This window comes from Oncorhynchus nerka, linkage group LG11 (genome assembly GCF_034236695.1).
Source record: "Oncorhynchus nerka isolate Pitt River linkage group LG11, Oner_Uvic_2.0, whole genome shotgun sequence".
NCBI classification, from domain to species: Eukaryota; Metazoa; Chordata; class Actinopteri; order Salmoniformes; family Salmonidae; genus Oncorhynchus; species Oncorhynchus nerka.
This window is the reverse complement of record NC_088406.1, coordinates 71,463,112-71,485,611: the sequence shown is the minus strand read 5'-3', so window position 1 is coordinate 71,485,611 and position 22,500 is coordinate 71,463,112. Positions and strand designations below refer to the sequence as shown.

Below are 22,500 nucleotides of genomic sequence, written 5' to 3'. Positions count from 1 at the left end.
CCTCTCCTCCTCTCCCTCCCCCCTCCTCCTCTCTCCCTCCCCTCCCCCTCTCTCCCTCCTCCTCCCCCTCTCTCCCTCCTCCTCCCCTCCCCTCTCTGTGACTGGTGTTGTTGGGCCATTAGACGACAAGCTAAAAGAGCGAAACAGACCCATTAACTCTCCCCCTCTCATCTCAGACTCTCTTTCTCAACCCCTCACTGCTCATCTCCTCCAGTCTCCCTCTCGTTCTCCCTCTCCCCCTCTCTCTCTCATAATGTCACAGGAGCCAGCTGAACCCTCTAATGCCAGCTATCAGTCATGAGGGGAAACCCTCCCCCGATCCCACCTCTCCCTCTCTCTCCCTCCCCTTCCCCAGGGTGACGACACTAACTTCCTCTAATGGTGTCAGTATGTGAGGAGGACGTGTTCTCTAGAATGAGAGGGTTAATGCCCAGGAGCGTTCAAGACACTCCATGTTCATTGCAGATCAAACTAACCTGCGTTCCGTTCTCTTTCGCTGGACATTCTCCATCTCATACGAGTTGTAATTGATCTTGTGACACAGCAACGTGTTTCGGCGACAATGTCAATGTCCTCCCTCCTCTCTTTCTACCACCGTAAAGGGACCTGCTGTGACATCCAGCTTACACACAGTCTTAAAGAGGGCGCATTGAAATAACATTTAGCAAGACGGAGAACAATATCTCTCGTCGTTCTCCTGAGGGAGAGTCTGTCTCAGTAGCCCCGGGTGTGTCGGCCTGTCAGATATTCCATAACAGCTGGGGAGCGGGGGCTGTTCTAGACACCACAGACACACTGCTGACAGCTCTGTCCCTGCGGGCAATAATATCTGTTCCGTCACCATACGACGTCCCACTGGACCACATCGACTAAAGGAACTTCTGTTCCTACTGAAGTGGTATTCATGGGAAATGCATGAAGACGTCCAGACAAAACATGTGAACACAGATAGTTTCAACAGATAATTGAAACACGGCTCTTCATCTATGCAGATTACATTCTTTTTTACATTTTTATAATGACAGCAGCTGATACTATAAATTGGTGAATTTGAACGTAACAAAGATGAGTACGCAAATACCAATGAAACGTAACTATTGTTTGATCTACTTCCATTGTGTTGTTCTCTCACAAAGCCAGGCACCCTGACATCCTGCTTGTATTGGGAGCATCTCAACGCCTCCTCTCTGCCCGCCTGTCCTCTACTCTCGCTGCCGAGCTGCTCTGCTGTGCAGGAGGGATCGATATCGGCAAGATTGTTTCTCTCCTCCACCGTGTGCCAAAGGGCTGGATCGATCTGCACTGTAATGGTGTGTGTGTGAGTCTGTTCTAGGTTGGACATAATTGCCTCGGTCCTGGAGGACAGAGCACCATGGGAATTACAGCGAAGGGAAACTAGACCAGTACGGACACACAACAGTTGAATCACAGCAACAAACATAATTCGTGACCGCGCTCAGTGATACTCTGTGGAAGAGATCAGGAGATCCTGCTATGCTTAGCGGTAATGCGACCGTTAAGAAGTGATAAGGACATTTGAGTTCCATGTGAAGAAGCCGCCACTGAATCCCCCACCGCTGCAGCCAGACAGTGTCACAGAGCAGTCCACCTTACAGCGCTGGGGGTTAACGGCAGTCAAACTGTCAGCCAGACAGTGTCACAGAGCAGTCCACCTTACAGCGCTGGGGGTTCACGGCAGTCAAACTGTCAGCCAGACAGTGTCACAGAGCAGTCCACCTTACAGCGCTGGGGGTTAACGGCAGTCAAACTGTCAGCCAGACAGTGTCACAGAGCAGTCCACCTTACAGCGCTGGGGGTTAACGGCAGTCAAACTGTCAGCCAGACAGTGTCACAGAGCAGTCCACCTTACAGCGCTGGGGGTTAACGGCAGTCAAACTGTCAGCCAGACAGTGTCACAGAGCAGTCCACCTTTACAGCAAACTGGCCAGGTGTTAGCAGTCCACCTTACAGCGCTGGGGTTAACGGCAGTCAAACTGTCAGCCAGACAGTGTCACAGAGCAGTCCACAGCGCTGGGGGTTACAGCAGTCAAACTGTCAGCCAGACAGTGTAACGGAGCAGTCCACCTTACAGCTGGGGGTTAACGGCAGTCAAACTGTCAGCCAGACAGTGTCACAGAGCAGTCCACCTTACAGCGCTGGGGGTTAACGGCAGTCAAACTGTCAGCCAGACAGTGTCACAGAGCAGTCCACCTTACAGCGCTGGGGTTAACGGCAGTCAAACTGTCAGCCAGACAGTGTCACAGAGCAGTCCACCTTACAGCGCTGGGGGTTAACGGCAGTCAAACTGTCAGCCAGACAGTGTCACAGAGCAGTCCACCTTACAGCGCTGGGGGTTAACGGCAGTCAAACTGTCAGCCAGACAGTGTCACAGAGCAGTCCACCTTACAGCGCTGGGGGTTAACGGCAGTCAAACTGTCAGCCAGCCAGTGTCACAGAGCAGTCCACCTTACAGCGCTGGGGGTTAACGGCAGTCAAACTGTCAGCCAGACAGTGTCACAGAGCAGTCCACCTTACAGCGCTGGGGGTTAACGGCAGTCAAACTGTCAGCCAGACAGTGTCACAGAGCAGTCCACCTTACAGCGCTGGGGGTTAACGGCAGTCAAACTGTCAGCCAGCCAGTGTCACAGAGCAGTCCACCTTACAGCGCTGGGGTTAACGGCAGTCAAACTGTCAGCCAGACAGTGTCACAGAGCAGTCCACCTTACAGCGCTGGGGGTTAACGGCAGTCAAACTGTCAGCCAGACAGTGTCACAGAGCAGTCCACCTTACAGCGCTGGGGGTTAACGGCAGTCAAACTGTCAGCCAGACAGTGTCACAGAGCAGTCCACCTTACAGCGCTGGGGGTTAACGGCAGTCAAACTGTCAGCCAGACAGTGTCACAGTCAGCCAGTGTCACACCCACCTTACAGCGCTGGGGGTTAACGGCAGTCAAACTGTCAGCCAGACAGTGTCACAGAGCAGTCCACCTTACAGCGCTGGGGGTTCACGGCAGTCAAACTGTCAGCCAGACAGTGTCACAGAGCAGTCCACCTTACAGCGCTGGGGGTTCACGGCAGTCAAACTGTCAGCCAGACAGTGTCACAGAGCAGTCCACCTTACAGCGCTGGGGGTTCACGGCAGTCAAACTGTCAGCCAGACAGTGTCACAGAGCAGTCCACCTTACAGCGCTGGGGGTTCACGGCAGTCAAACTGTCAGCCAGCCAAATGCTGCCCTGGCCGCTAATTAGCTGTAGGCTCCAGTGGTCCGACTACCTACTGTAACATCTGCAGTAACAGCCTGCTCTATAGATCATCTGTCCACTAGGCAGGCAGGCAGGCTGGCTGGCAGGCAGGCAGGCAGAACACACAATGCTGTAGCAGTACTATGTCCAACTGTCTAACCACCACACAGCCAAGCCATCTGACTGGGGATAACACGCCCAGCTGGAAGGAAATGTGTGTGTGTACATGCTTATGTGTGTGTGTGTGTGTGTCAGACAAAGGTCTGTCCATCTGAGAGTGTGTGACAATGAGGCTATGTGCATGTGTGTGAGTACATTGACGATAGCAACATGTGTATGCGTGTCTGAGTGCTTACCGAACCCCCCCCCATCTCTGTGGAGTTGGCGTGTCACACCTTAGGTTGTGTGATTAATGACGTGGGCTGAGTCCCATCAGCGTCCTGATTAACACGACCACACAGGTCACAGAGCACAGCCTGATCACCACAGCCTGATCACCACAGCCTTCCCTGCTGCCTCATCAGCCACTCATTACTACCACTGGCAGAGACTGGAGAGAGGTGGGAAGTGTCTAGGTCCTAAAAGACATGCCAGGAGTAGCATCATCAAACTATGTGGCAGGGCAGGACATACAGTGCCTTGCGAAAGTATTCGGCCCCCTTGAACTTTGCGACCTTTTGCCACATTTCAGGCTTCAAACATAAAGATATAAAACTGTATTTTTTTGTGAAGAATCAACAACCAGTGGGACACATTCATGAAGTGGAACGACATTTATTGGATATTTCAAACTTTTTTAACAAATCAAAAACTGAAAAATTGGGTGTGCAAAATTATTCAGCCCCTTTACTTTCAGTGCAGCAAACTCTCTCCAGAAGTTCAGTGAGGATGTCTGAATGATCCAATGTTGACCTAAATGACTAATGATGATAAATACAATCCACCTGTGTGTAATCAAGTCTCCGTATAAATGCACCTGCACTGTGATAGTCTCAGAGGTCCGTTAAAAGCGCAGAGAGCATCATGAAGAACAAGGAACACACCAGGCAGGTCCGAGATACTGTTGTGAAGAAGTTTAAAGCCGGATTTGGATACAAAAAGATTTCCCAAGCGATAATATTGAAATGGAAGGAGTATCAGACCACTGCAAATCTACAAAGACCTGGCCGTCCCTCTAAACTTTCAGCTCATACAAGGAGAAGACTGATCAGAGATGCAGCCAAGAGGCCCATGATCACTCTGGATTAACTGCAGAGATCTACAGCTGAGGTGGATGACTCTGTCCATAGGACAACAATCAGTCGCATATTGCACAAATCTGGCCTTTATGGAAGAGTGGCAAGAAGAAAGCCATTTCTTAAAGATATCCATAAAAAGTGTTGTTTAAAGTTTGCCACAAGCCACCTGGGAGACACACCAAACATGTGGAAGAAGGTGCTCTGGTCAGATGAAACCAAAATTGGCAACAATGCAAAACGTTATGTTTGGCGTAAAAGCAACACAGCTCATCACCCTGAACACACCATCCCCACTGTCAAACATGGTGGTGGCAGCATCATGGTTTGGGCCTGCTTTTCTTCAGCAGGGACAGGGAAGATGGTTAAAATTGATGGGAAGATGGATGGAGCCAAATACAGGACCATTCTGGAAGAAAACCTGATGGAGTCTGCAAAAGACCTGAGACTGGGACGGAGATTTATCTTCCAACAAGACAATGATTCAAAACATAAAGCAAAATCTACAATGGAATGGTTCAAAAATAAACATATCCAGGTGTTAGAATGGCCAAGTCAAAGTCCAGACCTGAATCCAATCGAGAATCTGTGGAAAGAACTGAAAACTGCTGTTCACAAATGCTCTCCATCCAACCTCACTGAGCTCGAGCTGTTTTGCAAGGAGGAATGGGAAAAAATTTCAGTCTCTCGATGTGCAAAACTAATAGAGACATACCCCAAGCGACTTACAGCTGTAATCGCAGCAAAAGGTGGCGCTACAAAGTATTAACTTATTGAAATATCCAATAAATGTTGTTCCACTTCATGATTGTGTCCCACTTGTTGTTGATTCTTCACAAAAAAATACAGTTTTATATCTTTATGTTTGAAGCCTGAAATGTGGCAAAAGGTCGCAAAGTTCAAGGGGAACGAATACTTTCGCAAGGCACTGTAGCTCCATGGTTATTAGCTCTGCACTATGTCTCTGGGAGAGCATCTCAAGAGGGTGGTCAGGGGTGGTTTATGTGAATCCTTGTTTCGGAAAGGAGAGAGAGAGGGGAGGAAGCCATTAGACTGTTTGAGACTGTATTATTTTACAATCTTCAACGCAGTGGTTTAAACAGAGGTGACAAACAGTTTGAGCATGACACCAGAAAAATATGGAGCTTTTTGACCTTCTGGAACATCTGAAATGGGAGAGAGGAGGAATCTAATCTGGAGCACAATCTCTGCTGCTTGTGTGTAAGAGGACACTGCAGTCACTGTGGTGCTATAAAACTATGACAGTAATTCTGACAACAACTAAATATACACAGGTCTGGTGTGCTTGGGGACAGGAGGGAGAGATCAGAAACAGGACACTACACCATCCTCCTCAATAACTCCTTGGCCATGTGAGATTGCCAGCAGAGTCATCAAAGACAAAGCAGAGTCATGTCAGAGGAGTGGGAGGCTCAGGTAACAGGAAGGGACCGGAGCTGGACAGGAAATAACACAGTCTCTTTTCATTAGCATTTCCTAGCCAAACGTGGAGGAGGGGTAGGGATCTGACAGGGCTTCAGAGGAGTGGTTTGATGACATGTGAGGAAGAGGACTGCTGTGTGTGTGTGTGTGTGTGTGTGTGTGTGTGTGTGTGTGTGTGTGTGTGTGTGACGTACCAGTCTGTTGATGCGTACAAACTCCTCGGGGGTCTTGGCCCAGGGCGGCAGCTCCACGTCAGACACCACAGTCCCATCCTCCATCACCCCCAGGCTGTAGTTGTTGGCGTTTACAAACATCTCAGGGAGGTAGTAGAACTCTGGGGTCAACTCCTGGACAGACAGACAGACAGACATTAACACTGTAGAGCCAACCTGAACCGTCCCTTCACTAAGTTATGTCATGTTCATGTACTGATAGTGGATAGTCAATAAATCAACCCTTTTAGTTAGGGAGAACAGTATCACAGTAAGCCATTTCCTCATTAGAATAACACTGACAAGATGCTCTGTGATACAGCCTCCAGTCTCAGTGTGTGGGACACTACATTAGAATGTGACTACTGAGGACCCAACATCATGATAGCCAGGTAGAAAGAACAGGGGACTGTGACCTTCAGAGTGAGAAGCTACAGTTTAGAGAGAGAGTTCATTAACAGAAAGAAAGAGCGCGAGAAGACACGGTGTAAAGTACATTTAGAACGCATGTGGATGTGTGTGTGGATATGTGTGTGTGTGTGTGTGTGTGTGTGTGTGTGTGTGTGTGAGCGGAAGGTCCTTTAATCTGGGACTGCCACTGTTGTCCCTCAGACAGCTAGTCAGAAGCTAGTCGCAACACTTGAGCTGTGCCATTACTCATGGAAATTACATTTCAGACTTCTCATCTGCTGCCTCCCTGCTACCACGCTGCAAGCAGGCAGGCCGATAAAAGGCATCAAAACCTAGCGTGCGCGTGTGTGTGTGTGTGTGCTGGGGTTTCCACGCTTTTGAAAGGGGGGTTGTCTGTAATCGTAGAGCACCAAACAGAATATATGATGTTCTATTTTCTATGCTTCTCAAAGGATTTTCTGAAGGATTCGAAGGAGCGACAGGTCACAGAACTCACCAGAATGTGATTGTGTGTCTGTGCAGTTGGACACTTCATTATGGAATTATGACATTTCACGATGGGCCCCAAAAAAAGATCAACGTTCGTGTAAACTGAAGAGCTCGAACGTTAAGACCTTGAGGATATAAACTTTAAACCCGGCTTCATTTCTAACAAACCATAGCTCAGCCTCAATGTGTATGAAATGCCTTCATATACAGAAAGACACAAACGTTTAGATTATGGGGCAAACCAAAACATATCGTGAGAAATCTTTGCCATCCCGCAAACAGAAATAAAACACTAACGTCGTTAGGAGTGTGTGTGGGCACGTGGAACTAAATGGTAAGACTGGACAATGTAAGCGCGTGTTGAATTAACCCACTTCCCGGGCGCCTCCTGATACGTACAACAAACAATAGCACGACACCCAATGTAAATCCCGTGTTTAATCAGTACATCTACCCCTCGTGATATACTGAACCTACCCATCAACATAACAAGTGTCAAACATGAACTACGGCCATATTCCACAGCAGGGAATTGAACCATGGCTTTACGTATGGAGCAGGCACTCATATTTCAACATGATACACCCACAGCCAGTATATAAACAGAGCACCGCAAGTATAAAGACAAGCCACAACACAAGTGTAAATCTTCATTTGATTCCACAATAAAACAATAGCTAATGAGTGACTAACTCCTAATAAAATAACCTGTTAATAAAGCGTTGAGGAGCAGTTGTCTTGTAGTAACGTGTCCTGGGTCGTGTTCAGTTGGCACAAAACGTAGAGTGAGACGGGGAGGTACTACTTGTCTGAAACGGAACTTGTCCAATAAGGAACACTTGGGATTTTTTTTCAGTTGCAAAATGTTTTTGCTACAGTGTGTGTAACCCTAACCTTAATGAACACAACCCAGTTCTGTCTGACTAGAGCCAGTGAACCGTCTCCTAGGTCGTGTTCAGTTGCCACAAAACGTACAAAACGGAGTGCCAAGGTTTTGCTACGGTAGGACTTAATGAACAAGACCCTGAACTGTTTGACAGAACACAGTGTGACTGGGCCTGCTGACTGGTCACTGTCCCGATAGACAGAGAGAGAGAGACAGGATGACATTCTGACATCAGGGATGACCAGACCAGAGTCAACACCCATCGGTCATGTCCTCGTCTCCCTGTGACATGGCTGTGTGTGACAACCTGACATGCAAATACATACTGGCAAATAGGCTACAGGTAGGAGCTGGGAACTGGTCAGCGCATGTGATCAGATGTTCTGTAAGGGCTGCACGCATGTACGCACATGTACGCATGCACACAACAACACACACAGAATCCCTGGAAGGCTGTCTATCAATCAAGCTCAGACCTGAGAGCAGTCCTCACTGCGTCCAACAGGATGGAGACAAATACATGATGAGACAGGATGCCAGTGAGTTTCCTCTAGATGTGTTGTGTGGGTGGTAACCCGAGACATGGGGCGGTAGCTAGCCGGAGAGATACCCTGTGTCAGTCCATAACCACATATCCAAACCTACAGATGGACCGGAGGGGAGCTCAGTCAGGAGAGAAAGAACCAAGCACATGTTCTGTCATCACAACCAATCCATGTCATACAACCATGAAAGCTTCAGAGACTACTGATCAAAGGTTCAAACTAATCCTTCTACCCCCCCCCCACTGCCCTGCCTTCTCCCCCCTCCTTCAGTCAACCTTGAATTGAACCTTTGGCCCATTGGGCCCCCTCTCCACTGGGCTTTGGGTCGATGGCAGGTCAGAACATTGGGCCCCCTCTCCACTGGGCTTTGGGTCGATGGCGGGTCAGAACATTGGGCCCCCTCTCCACTGGGCTTTGGGTCGATGGCGGGTCAGAACATTGGGCCCCCTCTCCACTGGGCTTTGGGTCGATGGCGGGTCAGAACATTGGGCCCCCTCTCCACTGGGCTTTGGGTCGATGGCGGGTCAGAACATTGGGCCTCCTCTCCACTGGGCTTGGGTTTATGGTGGGTCAGACCATTGGGCCTCCTCTCCACTGGGCTTTGGGTCTATGGCGGGTCAGACCAATCCTCTGCTACAGTTTGGGTCTCTAAGGCCCCAAACCTCCTCTTTTAACAAGTGACCCACGCTCTTAAAACATTTATGAGTACAGGCAGCCATCTTGTTTCAAATGTAGACTTGGCCTGCTCTTTGGGCTTGGGTCGGGTGGAGTGGTGGCTGGGGGAGTTGGAAGGAGTTGACGGTTGATTGCGCTTCGCCTCCAATGATAAAACATATGGCTCGCATTACCGGTAACACTTGATTGCGAAAGCCCAGAGAGAGAGAGAACCTAGTTTGGTCTCAGTCTAGACCTGTCACAGTGGATCAACCACAAGAGCCCCACTCTACATCAAAACACACAGGACCAGGCTCAACACTGCACAGCTTCCCTGTTGAGTTTAGCTACGTCAAAATAACAGAACATTCTTTCCTCGCATGGATGATCTCATTCACCTTGTTAACATAGAAGAGTTACAAATGAGATGTTTCAATTTAGCATGCTAAGTATACCATTTAGCTTTAGCTTCAGGACTATTGTAGAAAACTCTAAGAACCTTCTATTCCTTCTAAAGGGGGAAAAAGTCTTAGTGTTTTGTATCCCAGTGCATAAAGTGGTGATAACAGGTTAAAGACGCCAGTCCAGTCTGTCTGTAGCGTAGGAGAGACCGTGATGACCTCCGGCCACAATCCCCTGACCCCTCCTGACCTTTTGCCTTAGCCCAAAGGCATCGTTGTGTGTGTGTGTGCGTGTACTGTTGAAGTGTACTGGGAGGGGGGGGGGCTAGGGCCCCTGCAGTGACCCGTGACAGGACAGGATTGGGGATCACAGAGGCTGGCCTCTGACCACAGTAGAGCAGGGGCCACTGAACATAATGGAGGGACCGGGGCAGAGAGTGTAGCGGGGAGGCCCCCTGTATTTCCCCCACCTTGTTAAGAAGGGCCGGGGTTGAAGCAGACCCCCGGCCCCCACCGCAGACTGGACAAATTTACACCAGGCCTCCCCGGGTCGACCCCATGGAAGCCAGAGGCCTCGTAAAATGGCCGACCTTCAGTTTGAGGTCAGGTTTTGTAGAGTGGAGAGGTTTAAGATGTGAGGAAGTGGGCTTGTTGTTTTTAGACCAGTGTGTTTGTTTGCTCATTAGATTAGCCACTTTCTCTCTCCGGTGATGAGAGAGAGAGAGAGAGAAGAGGGGCCTTTGAGAAGGCTTTAGGCAAATTCAATGAAAAGGGTGTAATTTGAACGTTGAATGTTTGTTTGGAAGATAATGTTGACATTTGACTCCCTAGCTTTGAAGAGCATATTAAGAACATGTTCTTATTTATTATAAATAAATCTGATATCACTGTCAATAGATATCCATCAACGACAAACAAACTAAAGTGTGTTTATTTCCACACAGAAAGAGAATTTTATCAAAACACTTATCACAACTAAAAGGTAACCAGTCTTTAGAGACTAATGCCACCCTCTCCCCCTATCCTAGTATGTTCCCTGTCTCCTGGGGTCTGGACAGTAGTGGCCTCTCCCCCTATCCTAGTATGTTCCCTGTCTCCTGGGGTCTGGACAGTAGTGGCCTCTCCTCCTATCCTAGTATGTCTCCTCTATCCTAGTATGTTCCCTGTCTCCTGGGGTCTGGACAGTAGTGGCCTCTCCTCTCCTCCTATCCTAGTATGTTCCCTGTCTCCTGGGGTCTGGACAGTAGTGGCCTCTCCCCCTATCCTAGTATGTTCCCTGTCTCCTGGGGTCTGGACAGTAGTGGCCTCTCCCCCTATCCTAGTATGTTCCCTGTCTCCTGGGGTCTGGACAGTAGTGGCCTCTCCCCTATCCTAGTATGTTCCCTGTCTCCTGGGGTCTGGACAGTAGTGGCCTCTCCCCTATCCTAGTATGTTCCCTGTCTCCTGGGGTCTGGACAGTAGTGGCCTCTCCTCCTATCCTAGTATGTTCCCTGTCTCCTGGGGTCTGGACAGTAGTGGCCTCTCCTCCTATCCTAGTATGTTCCCTGTCTCCTGGGGTCTGGACAGTAGTGGCCTCTCCCCCTATCCTAGTATGTTCCCTGTCTCCTGGGGTCTGGACAGTAGTGGCCTCTCCTCCTATCCTAGTATGTTCCCTGTCTCCTGGGGTCTGGACAGTAGTGGCCTCTCCTCCTATCCTAGTATGTTCCCTGTCTCCTGGGGTCTGGACAGTAGTGGCCTCTCCCCCTATCCTAGTATGTTCCCTGTCTCCTGGGGTCTGGACAGTAGTGGCCTCTCCTCCTATCCTAGTATGTTCCCTGTCTCCTGGGGTCTGGACAGTAGTGGCCTCTCCTCCTATCCTAGTATGTTCCCTGTCTCCTGGGGTCTGGACAGTAGTGGCCTCTCCCCTATCCTAGTATGTTCCCTGTCTCCTGTGGTCTGGACAGTAGTGGCCTCTCCTCCTATCCTAGTATGTTCCCTGTCTCCTGGGGTCTGGACAGTAGTGGCCTCTCCTCCTATCCTAGTATGTTCCCTGTCTCCTGGGGTCTGGACAGTAGTGGCCTCTCCTCCTATCCTAGTATGTCTCCTGGGGTCTGGACAGTAGTGGCCTCTCCTCCTATCCTAGTATGTTCCCTGTCTCCTGGGGTCTGGACAGTAGTGGCCTCTCCTCCTATCCTAGTATGTTCCCTGTCTCCTGGGGTCTGGACAGTAGTGGCCTCTCCCCCTATCCTAGTATGTTCCCTGTCTCCTGGGGTCTGGACAGTAGTGGCCTCTCCTCCTATCCTAGTATGTCTCCTGGGGTCTGGACAGTAGTGGCCTCTCCTCCTATCCTAGTATGTTTCCTGTCTCCTGGGGTCTGGACAGTAGTGGCCTCTCCTCTCCTCCTATCCTAGTATGTTTCCTGTCTCCTGGGGTCTGGACAGTAGTGGCCTCTCCTCCTATCCTAGTATGTTCCCTGTCTCCTGGGGTCTGGACAGTAGTGGCCTCTCCTCCTATCCCTGTCTCCTGGGGTCTGGACAGTAGTGGCCTCTCCTCCTATCCTAGTATGTTTCCTGTCTCCTGGGGTCTGGACAGTAGTGGCCTCTCCTCCTATCCTAGTATGTTTCCTGTCTCCTGGGGTCTGGACAGTAGTGGCCTCTCCTCCTATCCTAGTATGTTCCCTGTCTCCTGGGGTCTGGACAGTGGTGGCCTCTCCTATCCTAGTATGTTCCCTGTCTCCTGGGGTCTGGACAGTAGTGGCCTCTCCTCCTATCCCTGTCTCCTGGGGTCTGGACAGTAGTGGCCTCTCCTCCTATCCTAGTATGTTCCCTGTCTCCTGGGGTCTGGACAGTAGTGGCCTCTCCTCCTATCCTAGTATGTTTCCTGTCTCCTGGGGTCTGGACAGTAGTGGCCTCTCCTCCTATCCTAGTATGTTCCCTGGCTCCTGGGGTCTGGACAGTGGTGGCCTCTCCTATCCTAGTATGGGGTCTGGACAGTAGTGGCCTCTCCTCCTATCCCTGTCTCCTGGGGTCTGGACAGTAGTGGCCTCTCCTCCTATCCTAGTATGTTTCCTGTCTCCTGGGGTCTGGACAGTAGTGGCCTCTCCTCCTATCCTAGTATGTTTCCTGGCTCCTGGGGTCTGGACAGTGGTGGCCTCAACTCACACTGGCGGGCTGCTGAATGGCCTGGAGGTGTTGAGGGTCTCGGTGTGTGTGAACGTCCAGAGGAGTGTGCAGACTGCAGAGGCCCTCTCTAGTCGATACTCTGGTACACTGTCTTTCAACAGCTAGCTCCACAGTGAGGAGGTGGCGGTGTGTGTGGGTGTGTGTAAGTCGCTACCTTGACATCGGACGTGTCTCTCTGGCAGTTCCTCCAGGCTCGGGACACGGAGGAGAAGGTGCGGTCAGCATGGTCAAACTTCCCTCCCTGGAAGTTGAGGAACATGGTGGTGAAGGGTTCCTGGAAAATGAGAGAAGAAGAACGAGAGAAGAGAACGAGAGAAGAGAATGATCAGTTATCCACATATCCTCCTAATAGTGTGCTGTGACACTGTAGTGTACTGTACATTTGAGAAAAAGGAGAAGAAGAAATGACATCCTTATGATTAAGCGTTTTTAAACTATAGTAAAATGAGTCTGAATGTGTACACTGAGTATACCCCCTCAAAACAGCCTTAATCAGTCTACAGGGTGTCAAAGGTTCTCTAAAGGAATGCTGGCCCATGTTGAAACAACAGGCCGCCCCTCTGAAACAACAGGCCGCCCCTCTGAAACAACAGGCCGCCCCTCTGAAACAACAGGCCGCCCCTCTGAAACAACAGGCCGCCCCTCTGAAACAACAGGCCGCCCCTCTGAAACAACAGGCCGCCCCTCTGAAACAACAGACCGCACCTCTGAAACAACAGACCGCCCCTCTGAAACAACAGACCGCCCCTCTGAAACAACAGACCGCCCCTCTGAAACAACAGACCGCCCCTCTGAAACAACAGACCGCCCCTCTGAAACAACAGGCCGCCCCTCTGAAACAACAGGCCGCCCCTCTGAAACAACAGGCCGCCCCTCTGAAACAACAGGCCGCCCCTCTGAAACAACAGGCCGCCCCTCTGAAACAACAGGCCGCCCCTCTGAAACAACAGGCCGCCCCTCTGAAACAACAGACCCGAGTGAGACGGACACAATTAGCCAGGCTAACACTACTACAACTACACAGGAAACTACACGGACAATTAGGACAGAGTCCAAAATGAACTCAGAGTAGGAGTACTGATCTAGGATCAGTTTCATAATGAATACGATTATATGGACAGGGGACGGGGGGACCTGATTCTAGATCAGCACTCTTACTCTGAGATGATTTTGAATACAGGACCGCGACTTTTAAGGTCTGCCCTAGTGTTCATTTGGGCTTCCTATCTCATCCATACGTTGACACTTGAATTGAAAGGCATTTGGTAAAGTGGATTTAAAATAAGCCAGTAATAAGACAGCTAATGATGTGATGGGATCAATGGTTGTTTCCATAGGGAGCTACAGGGACAATTACAGGACAATTCAAGGGCCCTGGAAGGTTAGAATCCCTCCCTGTATGGAAGAATGGTCCCCTGTGGATGGAACAGAAAGAGTCTGATATCGGCTGGATGAGGGTTACATATAGTGACCAATATAACAAAACACTATCAAAAGCACCACGAGGGAGAAAGATCACTTCATGAAATCTTTATTATTGAGTAGTTTTGAAGCAGACGTAAAAATGAAAAAAAGTACAGAATAATAGCCCCTCATTAAACAAAGTTCAATTGAAGACTTCATTTAAGAAAATATCATTTCTGAGTTCCTCTTATGTTGCAAAGACACACAGAAAGAAACACGTTATGAATTTAGCGTCGGCGTGCTGCTTCTCGGTTTTACGAGCAGCACAACATAGAAATAACCAAGGCCAGCCAGGGACAATACGCTGTGCATACGTTAGCGTGTAGATGGAGCCTGTATTTCACTGTGACATATATCAACCTGACTCTCTATGTATCCATGGCCAATTAGAAAACAACAATTAGCTGCAATGGGGCTTCAAGTCTAATGATGAATAGGTAGTAAATATTACACCATGACGGGTAGGTGGCAACTGTAATGCATTCATTTCTAAATGTAATCTGTTTTTCATAAAGCAGTGACAAAAATGAAGGCCTAAATCCTATTCTATACACATCGTGGTGGGATTTAGTACTTTCATTTAACCTTAAAATGGACCAAGTTGAACCATTGAGGTCAAAATAAGTATTTCGCAATGTTAATGTGTCGAATAAAATAAATATATATATATATATATCTTTACAAGCGAGACATTTGCATCGGATAGGTGCAGTGAAATGTGTTGTTTTACAGGGTCAGCCATAGGAGTACGGCAATCCTGGAGAAACTTTGGGTAAAGTGCCTTGTTCAAGGACACGTCGACAGATTTTTCACCTCGGCGGCTCGGGTATTGGAACCAGTGACATTTTGGTTACTGGCCCCGACGCTCTAACCGCTAGGCTACCTGGGGGTAGGTGGGGTGGATATAGTTGGGGGGCAGTTAACTTACGATGCGCAGCAGCCACATCTGGGTGAAGGAGGAGGTGGAGTAGTGGGTTCCGTAGTGGAACTTGGGCACCTGGTCGTCCTCCCAGGATTCATAGCGGTCGTTGAAGAACGCCGCCCTCTTGGGGTTCAGGGCACCAATGGGCTGTGAGGAGAAAGACAACGTTATTACAACAGAGACTGATAGACACGGATAGAGAGGGAGATAAAAGAGAAACAGAGAGAACGAGTGGCAGTACAAAAAGAAGAAACATTTTATAACACGGTACATTGAACTCTTTTAGCTTTCAGAGAGCAGACATTGCTTCAAAACACAGGGCCTATATATTCAAATGATGTTGGTAACCTTTGTGCGTTCGTCGAATGAATATTAGATGCTGTGTTGTTTTGAGGATCAATCCATTCCAACAGCATTTCACTTCATAGCCCTGAAACACAACCCCCTGCGGCTAGTCTGTCAGAGAGAACGAATGTGTTGCGATGAAAGGAGGCCTAGGAACATCAATAGCAAGGGCCGGGAGGTTCCTTCTTCCATTCTTATTAATCTGTAGCTAATATACTAGTCAGGAGAAGCAGCCTCCATTGTGGGTCTAAAAAATGGATCAGTTGCATTAATTTCCCATTGATCTCAGAGAAACCAATACCTGGCTGAGCCTGGCTTATTATTTAAATGCTCATTTATAGAAATCACTTTTTACCCGTTCAATTTTTATTAGTCTTCTATTAGCCCTCCTCCTCCTCCTCCTCTTCATCCCTCGCTCCAAACACACCTCTCTGATCAATGGTAATGGAATGATGGCATTTTGAAGATGAAGCACTGGCTGGTGGATCGATAGGCCCTCTCTCATATCATAGTGCTGTCATGGGAGGCCTCGTCCAGGCAGGGGAGAGGCTATTGATCTGATGCTGCTGTTACTGTGTCGGGTGGGTGTAATGGTGGGTGTAGTGGTGTGTGTGTCTGATTGTATCCAAGGGTGCACCCATTCAAGACCGTACCCAATTACCTTCCTTATACTCGAACAACCGGAAAAGAACAGGAACACACACACGCCAAAACACACACCGCCTCATGCCGACACAGTGTGCTGGGCTGTGCTGACAGTGACACACTATTGGCTTACCCAGGGCTACTGGGGTTGGGAGTACACACACTGAATTATACAGTACAACGATTGGACTGATTTATTGCCGTAATAACGTAGAGCTCATTAAAAAAAGAAAAGGCTGGAAGAGGAATATAAAATTTAAAAAGAGACTGAGTGCACTGCAATGAGAGCAAGAATAAAGGAGAGCACGAGAGACAGGGGGAAGAGAGGGGGAGCGAGAGAGAGATAGGGGAGAGCGAGAGAGAGAGAGAGCGGGGGAGAGAGAGAGAGAGAGGGGATAGAGAGCGGGAGAGAGAGAGAGCAGGAGAGAGAGCAGGAGAGAGAGCAGGAGAGAGAGCAGGAGAGAGAGCAGGAGAGAGAGCAGGAGAGAGAGAGCGAGCGAGAGAGCAAGCGAGAGAGCGAGCGAGCGAGAGCGAGCGAGAGAAATAGAGCGAGAGCGCAAGAGAGAGAGAGCGTGAGAGGGAGAGAGAGCGCGTGAGAGAGAGAGGAGAGAAAACGAGAGAGGGAACGAGAGGGAGAAAGAGAGAGAGTGCTACATTGTTTACTGCTGTAAATGACGTCCGGATGGAGAGCGATGCGCGCGAGGAGGGCGGCGGTACAATAGAGCGGTGGTGACAGCGTCGTACATCAGGGCCGTCCCCGGTGAGGAGTGCTCTGATCGAGTGAACGCTGCCCATTGGGCTAATATGTTCAGGCGGTGCCTGCGAATAATGCTTTGACGAGCGCTCGGATAAATGAGCTGCTATCGTGGTTTTTAATTAGACTTTGAACGGGAATGAGATTAGAATAAACCATGGACAGAGTTAGATGGTGTTACTGCTTCAAAGAGGAGAATATGGGAGACTTTAATCTTGGATAACGGTTTTATCTGTTGTTCATCAAGAATGTAGATTAGGAAGGTGTTGAGAAATGGTTATTTTAGCATCATTATTACACCATACAATTAGCTTACACTTATAAAGTACTATGCTAGCCAACTGCTACCCATAGCCACTCAACTATGCTAAAGGCGTCACTACAGACCCTGGTTCGATTCCAGGCTGTATCACAACTGGCCGTGATTGGGAGATCCATAGGGCGGTGCACAAATTGGCCCAGCGTCATCCGGGTTTGGGCGGGGTGGGTTGTCATTGTAAATAAGAATTTGTTCTTAACTGACGTGCCTAGTTAAAATAATAAAAACTATAGAAGATGGTGTCGGTGATGTGTAATCTTTCATGTGACGCTAAATCCTCTAACATATTGGAACAACAGGAAGTGCATCATACAGTAACACATTGTGTTGATATACCGTTTGCAGATCAAATAGAGATTTATATTATCAAAGGACTCTGATCACAGACACAAATATAATCATTCAACAGTTAACTGAAATCAAACCTAATGTCAACCGGATAATACACACAATCTTTCCTTGTGACATTCAAATGTCAAAGACATCAAAGGCAAAAAATGCTATCAAGATGGGCAGAAACCAGACAGTAGCATATAGTTAACCATTACATCTCTCCAAATTATAAGGGTCAGCAGTGATACAACAAACTACAATGTTTCCACATTTAAGGATTATTTGACAAAATAAATCGCTCATTTAGGAAGGCTCAGTCTGAGCTTTGCCAGAGAGCCTTGAGACATAAATCAAACTGTGGTTTTGAGAGGACTGTTTATATAGAATGTCCTATTTAAACAGTGAGAATGACGTGGTGTTTGAGAGGTGTCAGAAAACATATGGGACGCATCTTGAAATCAATACCCCATTAGCCCCCCGCGCGGTGCCAAAGTACAAGGGCCCTGGAACCGCTCAATATAAAGCTGCGTTGTTTTTGCTACATTGCAAATACAGGACCCCAAACCTGTCCAGGTCAACACCTCGTTCAAGCATCCCGTTTCAGGAGTCCTTCCAAATTGCCTGTTTAAAAATGCTCTCAACGTTAGAGCAGGGGTGCGTCCCAAACGTCACCCTATTCATAACATAGTGCACTACTACTACTAAAGGAGCGTCCAAAAGTAGTGCACTCGATAGGGACTAAGGTTGTCTAGTGTAAGACCGTGTCCTTATCGTGGTGACTACAATGTTATCTCTGGGCTGGCAATTCATGTCAGGCCGAGGTTAGAGTTTAGGATGAGAAAGAGCACAGGGGTATGAACGGAATCGCTCTGACAGAAGGAACATACATTTGTGAGGACATGCACTCGCGCACGCACACGCACGCGACAGTGTGCGACACACGGGCATTCGTGGCAATTTCAGCCTCACAATGTCACAGGGCTCTCGCATGACCTGTTTCTATCAAAGCAGAGCACGACATGAGAGGGGGAAGGAGGGGGCAGGGAAGACTGAAAATAATCATCATTTGAGAGGTGCGTATATTTGTCCTGTTACACACAAGGGTATAATGGAAATGTGTTTTTTTGCATATCCCAACTCTCCCTGAGAGACCCGCGGGAGTGGGGTCACGGCCAGGATCGCCATTGTACAGCAACACTGGAGCATTTAGGGTTAAGTGCCTTGCTCAAGGGCACAGCGGCACACCTTGTCGGCTCCGGTATTCGAACCAGCAACCTTTTGTTTACTGGCCCAACGCTCCAACCTCGAGTAAAAGAGGAGAGAGAGAAGGAGAGATATCAGAAGGGGGGATTATGACGAACCAAACTAAACGAGCAGCCAATAGGGGAGGAGTACCGAGCGTCGGAGCGGCTGTCCTTTCCCAGACGATGCAGTCTGCTACGCTCCACTGGTCATACACTGATATCACACCATGTCAACAGCATGAATAAAACTGGTGTAGTAAAGATTGGTCGGCCCCGCGTCTCTCCTTCCTTCACTCCCTCGCTCTTCCATGGGAATGGGGAGGATGAGGAAGGCAGAGAGAGTAGAGAGGGATAGGGAGAGGCAGAGAGAGTAGAGGGATAGGGAGAGGCAGAGGGAGTAGAGGGATAGGGAGAGGCAGAGAGAGTAGAGGGATAGGGAGAGGCAGAGGGAGTAGAGGGATAGGGAGAGGCAGAGAGAGTAGAGGGATAGGGAGAGGCAGAGAGAGTAGAGGGATAGGGAGAGGCAGAGAGAGTAGAGGGATAGGGAGAGGCAGAGAGTAGAGGATAGGGAGAGGCAGAGGGAGGGATAGAGGGCAGAGAGAGAGTAGGGAGGGAGGCAGAGAGAGTAGAGAGGGATAGGGAGAGGCAGAGAGAGTAGAGGGGATAGGGAGAGGCAGAGGGAGTAGAGGGATAGGGAGAGGCAGAGGCAGAGGAGTAGAGGGATAGGGAGAGGCAGAGAGAGTAGAGGGATAGGGAGAGGCAGAGAGAGTAGAGGGATAGGGAGAGGCAGAGAGAGTAGAGAGGGATAGGGAGAGGCAGAGAGAGTAGAGAGGGATAGGGAGAGGCAGAGAGAGAGAGGGATAGGGAGAGGAGATAGAGGGAGAGGGCAGAGAGAGTAGAGGGATAGGGAGAGGCAGAGAGAGTAGAGGGGATAGGGAGAGGCAGAGAGAGTAGAGGGATAGGGAGAGGCAGAGAGAGTAGAGAGGGATAGGGAGAGGCAGAGAGAGTAGAGAGGGATAGGGAGAGGCAGAGAGAGTAGAGAGGGATAGGGAGAGGCAGAGGAGAGTAGAGGGATAGGGAGAGGCAGAGAGAGTAGAGAGGGATAGGGAGAGGCAGAGAGAGTAGAGGGATAGGGAGAGGCAGAGAGAGTAGAGGGGATAGGGAGAGGCAGAGAGAGTAGAGAGGGATAGGGAGAGGCAGAGAGAGTAGAGAGGGATAGGGGAGAGGCAGAGAGAGAGAGGGATAGAGAGAGGCAGAGAGAGAGAGGATAGAGAGAGAGAGAGAGGGATAGGGAGAGGCAGAGGAGTAGAGGGATAGGGAGAGGCAGAGAGTAGAGGGGATAGGGAGAGGGGTAGATGGATAGGGAGAGGCAGAGAGAGTAGAGAGGGATAGGGAGGCAGAGGAGAGAGGGGAGGGAGAGGCAGAGGGAGTAGAGGGATAGGGAGAGGCAGAGGAGTAGAGGGGATAGGGAGAGGCAGAGGGAGGGATAGGGAGAGAGCAGAGAGATAGAGGGATAGGGAGAGGCAGAGAGAGAGAGGGAGAGGCAGAGGGAGTAGAGGGATAGGGAGAGGCAGAGAGTAGAGAGGGATAGGAGAGGCAGAGAGAGTAGAGGGGATAGGGAGAGCAGAGGGAGGGATAGAGGGATAGGGAGAGGCAGAGAGAGAGAGGGATAGGGAGAGGGCAGAGAGAGTAGAGGGATAGGGAGAGGCAGAGAGAGTAGAGAGAGGGAGAGGAGAGAGGGAGTAGAGCGGATAGGGAGAGAGAGAGAGAGTAGAGGGGATAGGGAGAGGCAGAGAGAGTAGAGAGGATAGGGAGAGGCAGAGAGAGTAGAGAGGGATAGGGAGAGGCAGAGAGAGTAGAGGGGGGAGAGGGAGAGAGAGTAGAGGGATAGGGAGAGGCAGAGAGAGTAGAGGGGATAGGGAGAGGCAGAGGAGAGGGATAGGGAGAGGCAGAGAGGGAGAGGCAGAGTAGAGGGGATAGGGAGAGGCAGAGAGAGTAGAGAGGGATAGGGAGGCAGAGAGAGTAGAGGGATAGGGAGAGGCAGAGAGAGTAGAGGGATAGGGAGAGGCAGAGAGTAGAGGGATAGGGAGAGGCAGAGAGAGAGTAGGGAGAGGCAGAGGGATAGGGAGGCAGAGAGTAGGGGATAGGGAGAGGCAGAGAGAGAGGGATAGAGAGGGATAGGGGATAGAGGGCAGAGAGAGGGGATAGGGAGAGGCAGAGAGAGTAGAGAGGGATAGGGAGAGGCAGAGAGAGTAGAGGGGATAGGGAGAGGCAGAGAGAGTAGAGGATAGGGAGAGGCAGGCAGAGAGAGGGAGAGAGAGGGGGATAGGGAGAGGCAGAGGTAGAGTAGGGAGGGCAGAGAGAGTAGAGAGGGATAGGGAGAGCAGAGAGTAGAGGGATAGGGAGAGGGATAGGGAGAGGCAGAGAGAGTAGAGGGATAGGGAGGCAGAGAGTAGAGGGATAGGAGAGAGCAGAGAGTAGAGAGGGATAGGGAGAGGCAGAGAGAGGGGATAGGGAGAGGGATAGGGAGAGGCAGAGAGAGTAGAGAGGGATAGGGAGAGGCAGAGAGAGTAGAGAGGGATAGGGAGAGGCAGAGAGAGTAGAGGGATAGGGAGAGGCAGAGGGAGTAGAGGGATAGGGAGAGGCAGAGAGAGTAGAGGGATAGGGAGAGGCAGAGAGAGTAGAGGGATAGGGAGAGGCAGAGAGTAGAGGGATAGGGAGAGGCAGAGAGGTAGAGGGAGTAGGGAGAGGCAGAGAGAGTAGAGGATAGGGAGAGGCAGAGAGAGTAGAGGGGATAGGGAGAGGCAGAGAGAGTAGAGGGATAGGGAGAGGCAGAGAAGTAGAGGGGATAGGGAGAGGCAGAGAGAGTAGAGGGATAGGGAGGCAGAGAGAGTAGAGGGATAGGGAGAGGCAGAGAGAGTAGAGGGATAGGGAGAGGCAGAGAGAGTAGAGGGATAGGGAGAGGCAGAGAGAGAGAGTAGGGAGAGAGGGAGGATAGGGAGAGGCAGAGAGAGTAGAGGGATAGGGAGAGGGAGGAGTAGGGGAGAGGCAGAGAGAGTAGAGGGATAGGGAGAGGCAGAGAGAGTAGAGGGATAGGGAGAGGTAGGGAGATAGGCAGAGAGAGTAGAGGGATAGGGAGAGGCAGAGAGAGTAGAGGGATAGGGAGAGGCAGAGAGAGTAGAGGGATAGGGAGAGGCAGAGAGAGTAGAGGGATAGGGAGAGGCAGAGGGAGTAGAGGGATAGGGAGAGGCAGAGAGAGTAGAGGGATAGGGAGAGGCAGAGAAGTAGAGGGGATAGGGAGAGGCAGAGAGAGTAGAGGGATAGGGAGAGGCAGAGAGAGTAGAGGGATAGGGAGAGGCAGAGAGAGTAGAGGGGATAGGGAGGCAGAGGAGTAGAGGGATAGGGAGAGGCAGAGGGAGTAGAGGGATAGGGAGAGGCAGAGAGAGTAGTAGAGAGGATAGGGAGAGGCAGAGGCAGAGGAGTAGAGGGATAGGGAGAGGCAGAGGGAGTAGAGGGATAGGGAGAGGCAGAGGAGTAGAGGGATAGGGAGAGGCAGAGAGAGTAGAGGGATAGGGAGAGGCAGAGAGAGTAGAGGGATAGGGAGAGGCAGAGAGAGTAGGGATAGGGAGAGGCAGAGAGAGTAGAGGGGATAGGGAGAGGCAGAGAGAGTAGAGGGATAGGGAGGCAGAGGAGAGGGATAGGGAGGCAGAGTAGAGGGATAGGGAGAGGCAGAGAGAGTAGAGGGGATAGGGAGAGGCAGAGAGAGTAGAGGGATAGGGAGAGGCAGAGGAGTAG

At 50.1% G+C, this 22,500-nt stretch overlaps 1 protein-coding gene across 1 annotated transcript in view; it reads right to left on the bottom strand.

Annotated features, from left to right (window-relative positions):
- Nucleotides 1–22,500, bottom strand: part of LOC115124200 (lipopolysaccharide-responsive and beige-like anchor protein) — a 295,402-nt gene that overhangs the window by 83,277 nt on the left and 189,625 nt on the right. The window contains exons 23-25 of the mRNA XM_065024108.1: nucleotides 15,072–15,212; nucleotides 12,834–12,953; nucleotides 6,115–6,267 (exon numbers count right to left, since the gene is read on the bottom strand). Of these exons, the coding sequence (XP_064880180.1) occupies nucleotides 6,115–6,267; nucleotides 12,834–12,953; nucleotides 15,072–15,212 (414 nt within the window). The remainder of the gene's footprint in view (nucleotides 1–6,114; nucleotides 6,268–12,833; nucleotides 12,954–15,071; nucleotides 15,213–22,500) is intronic.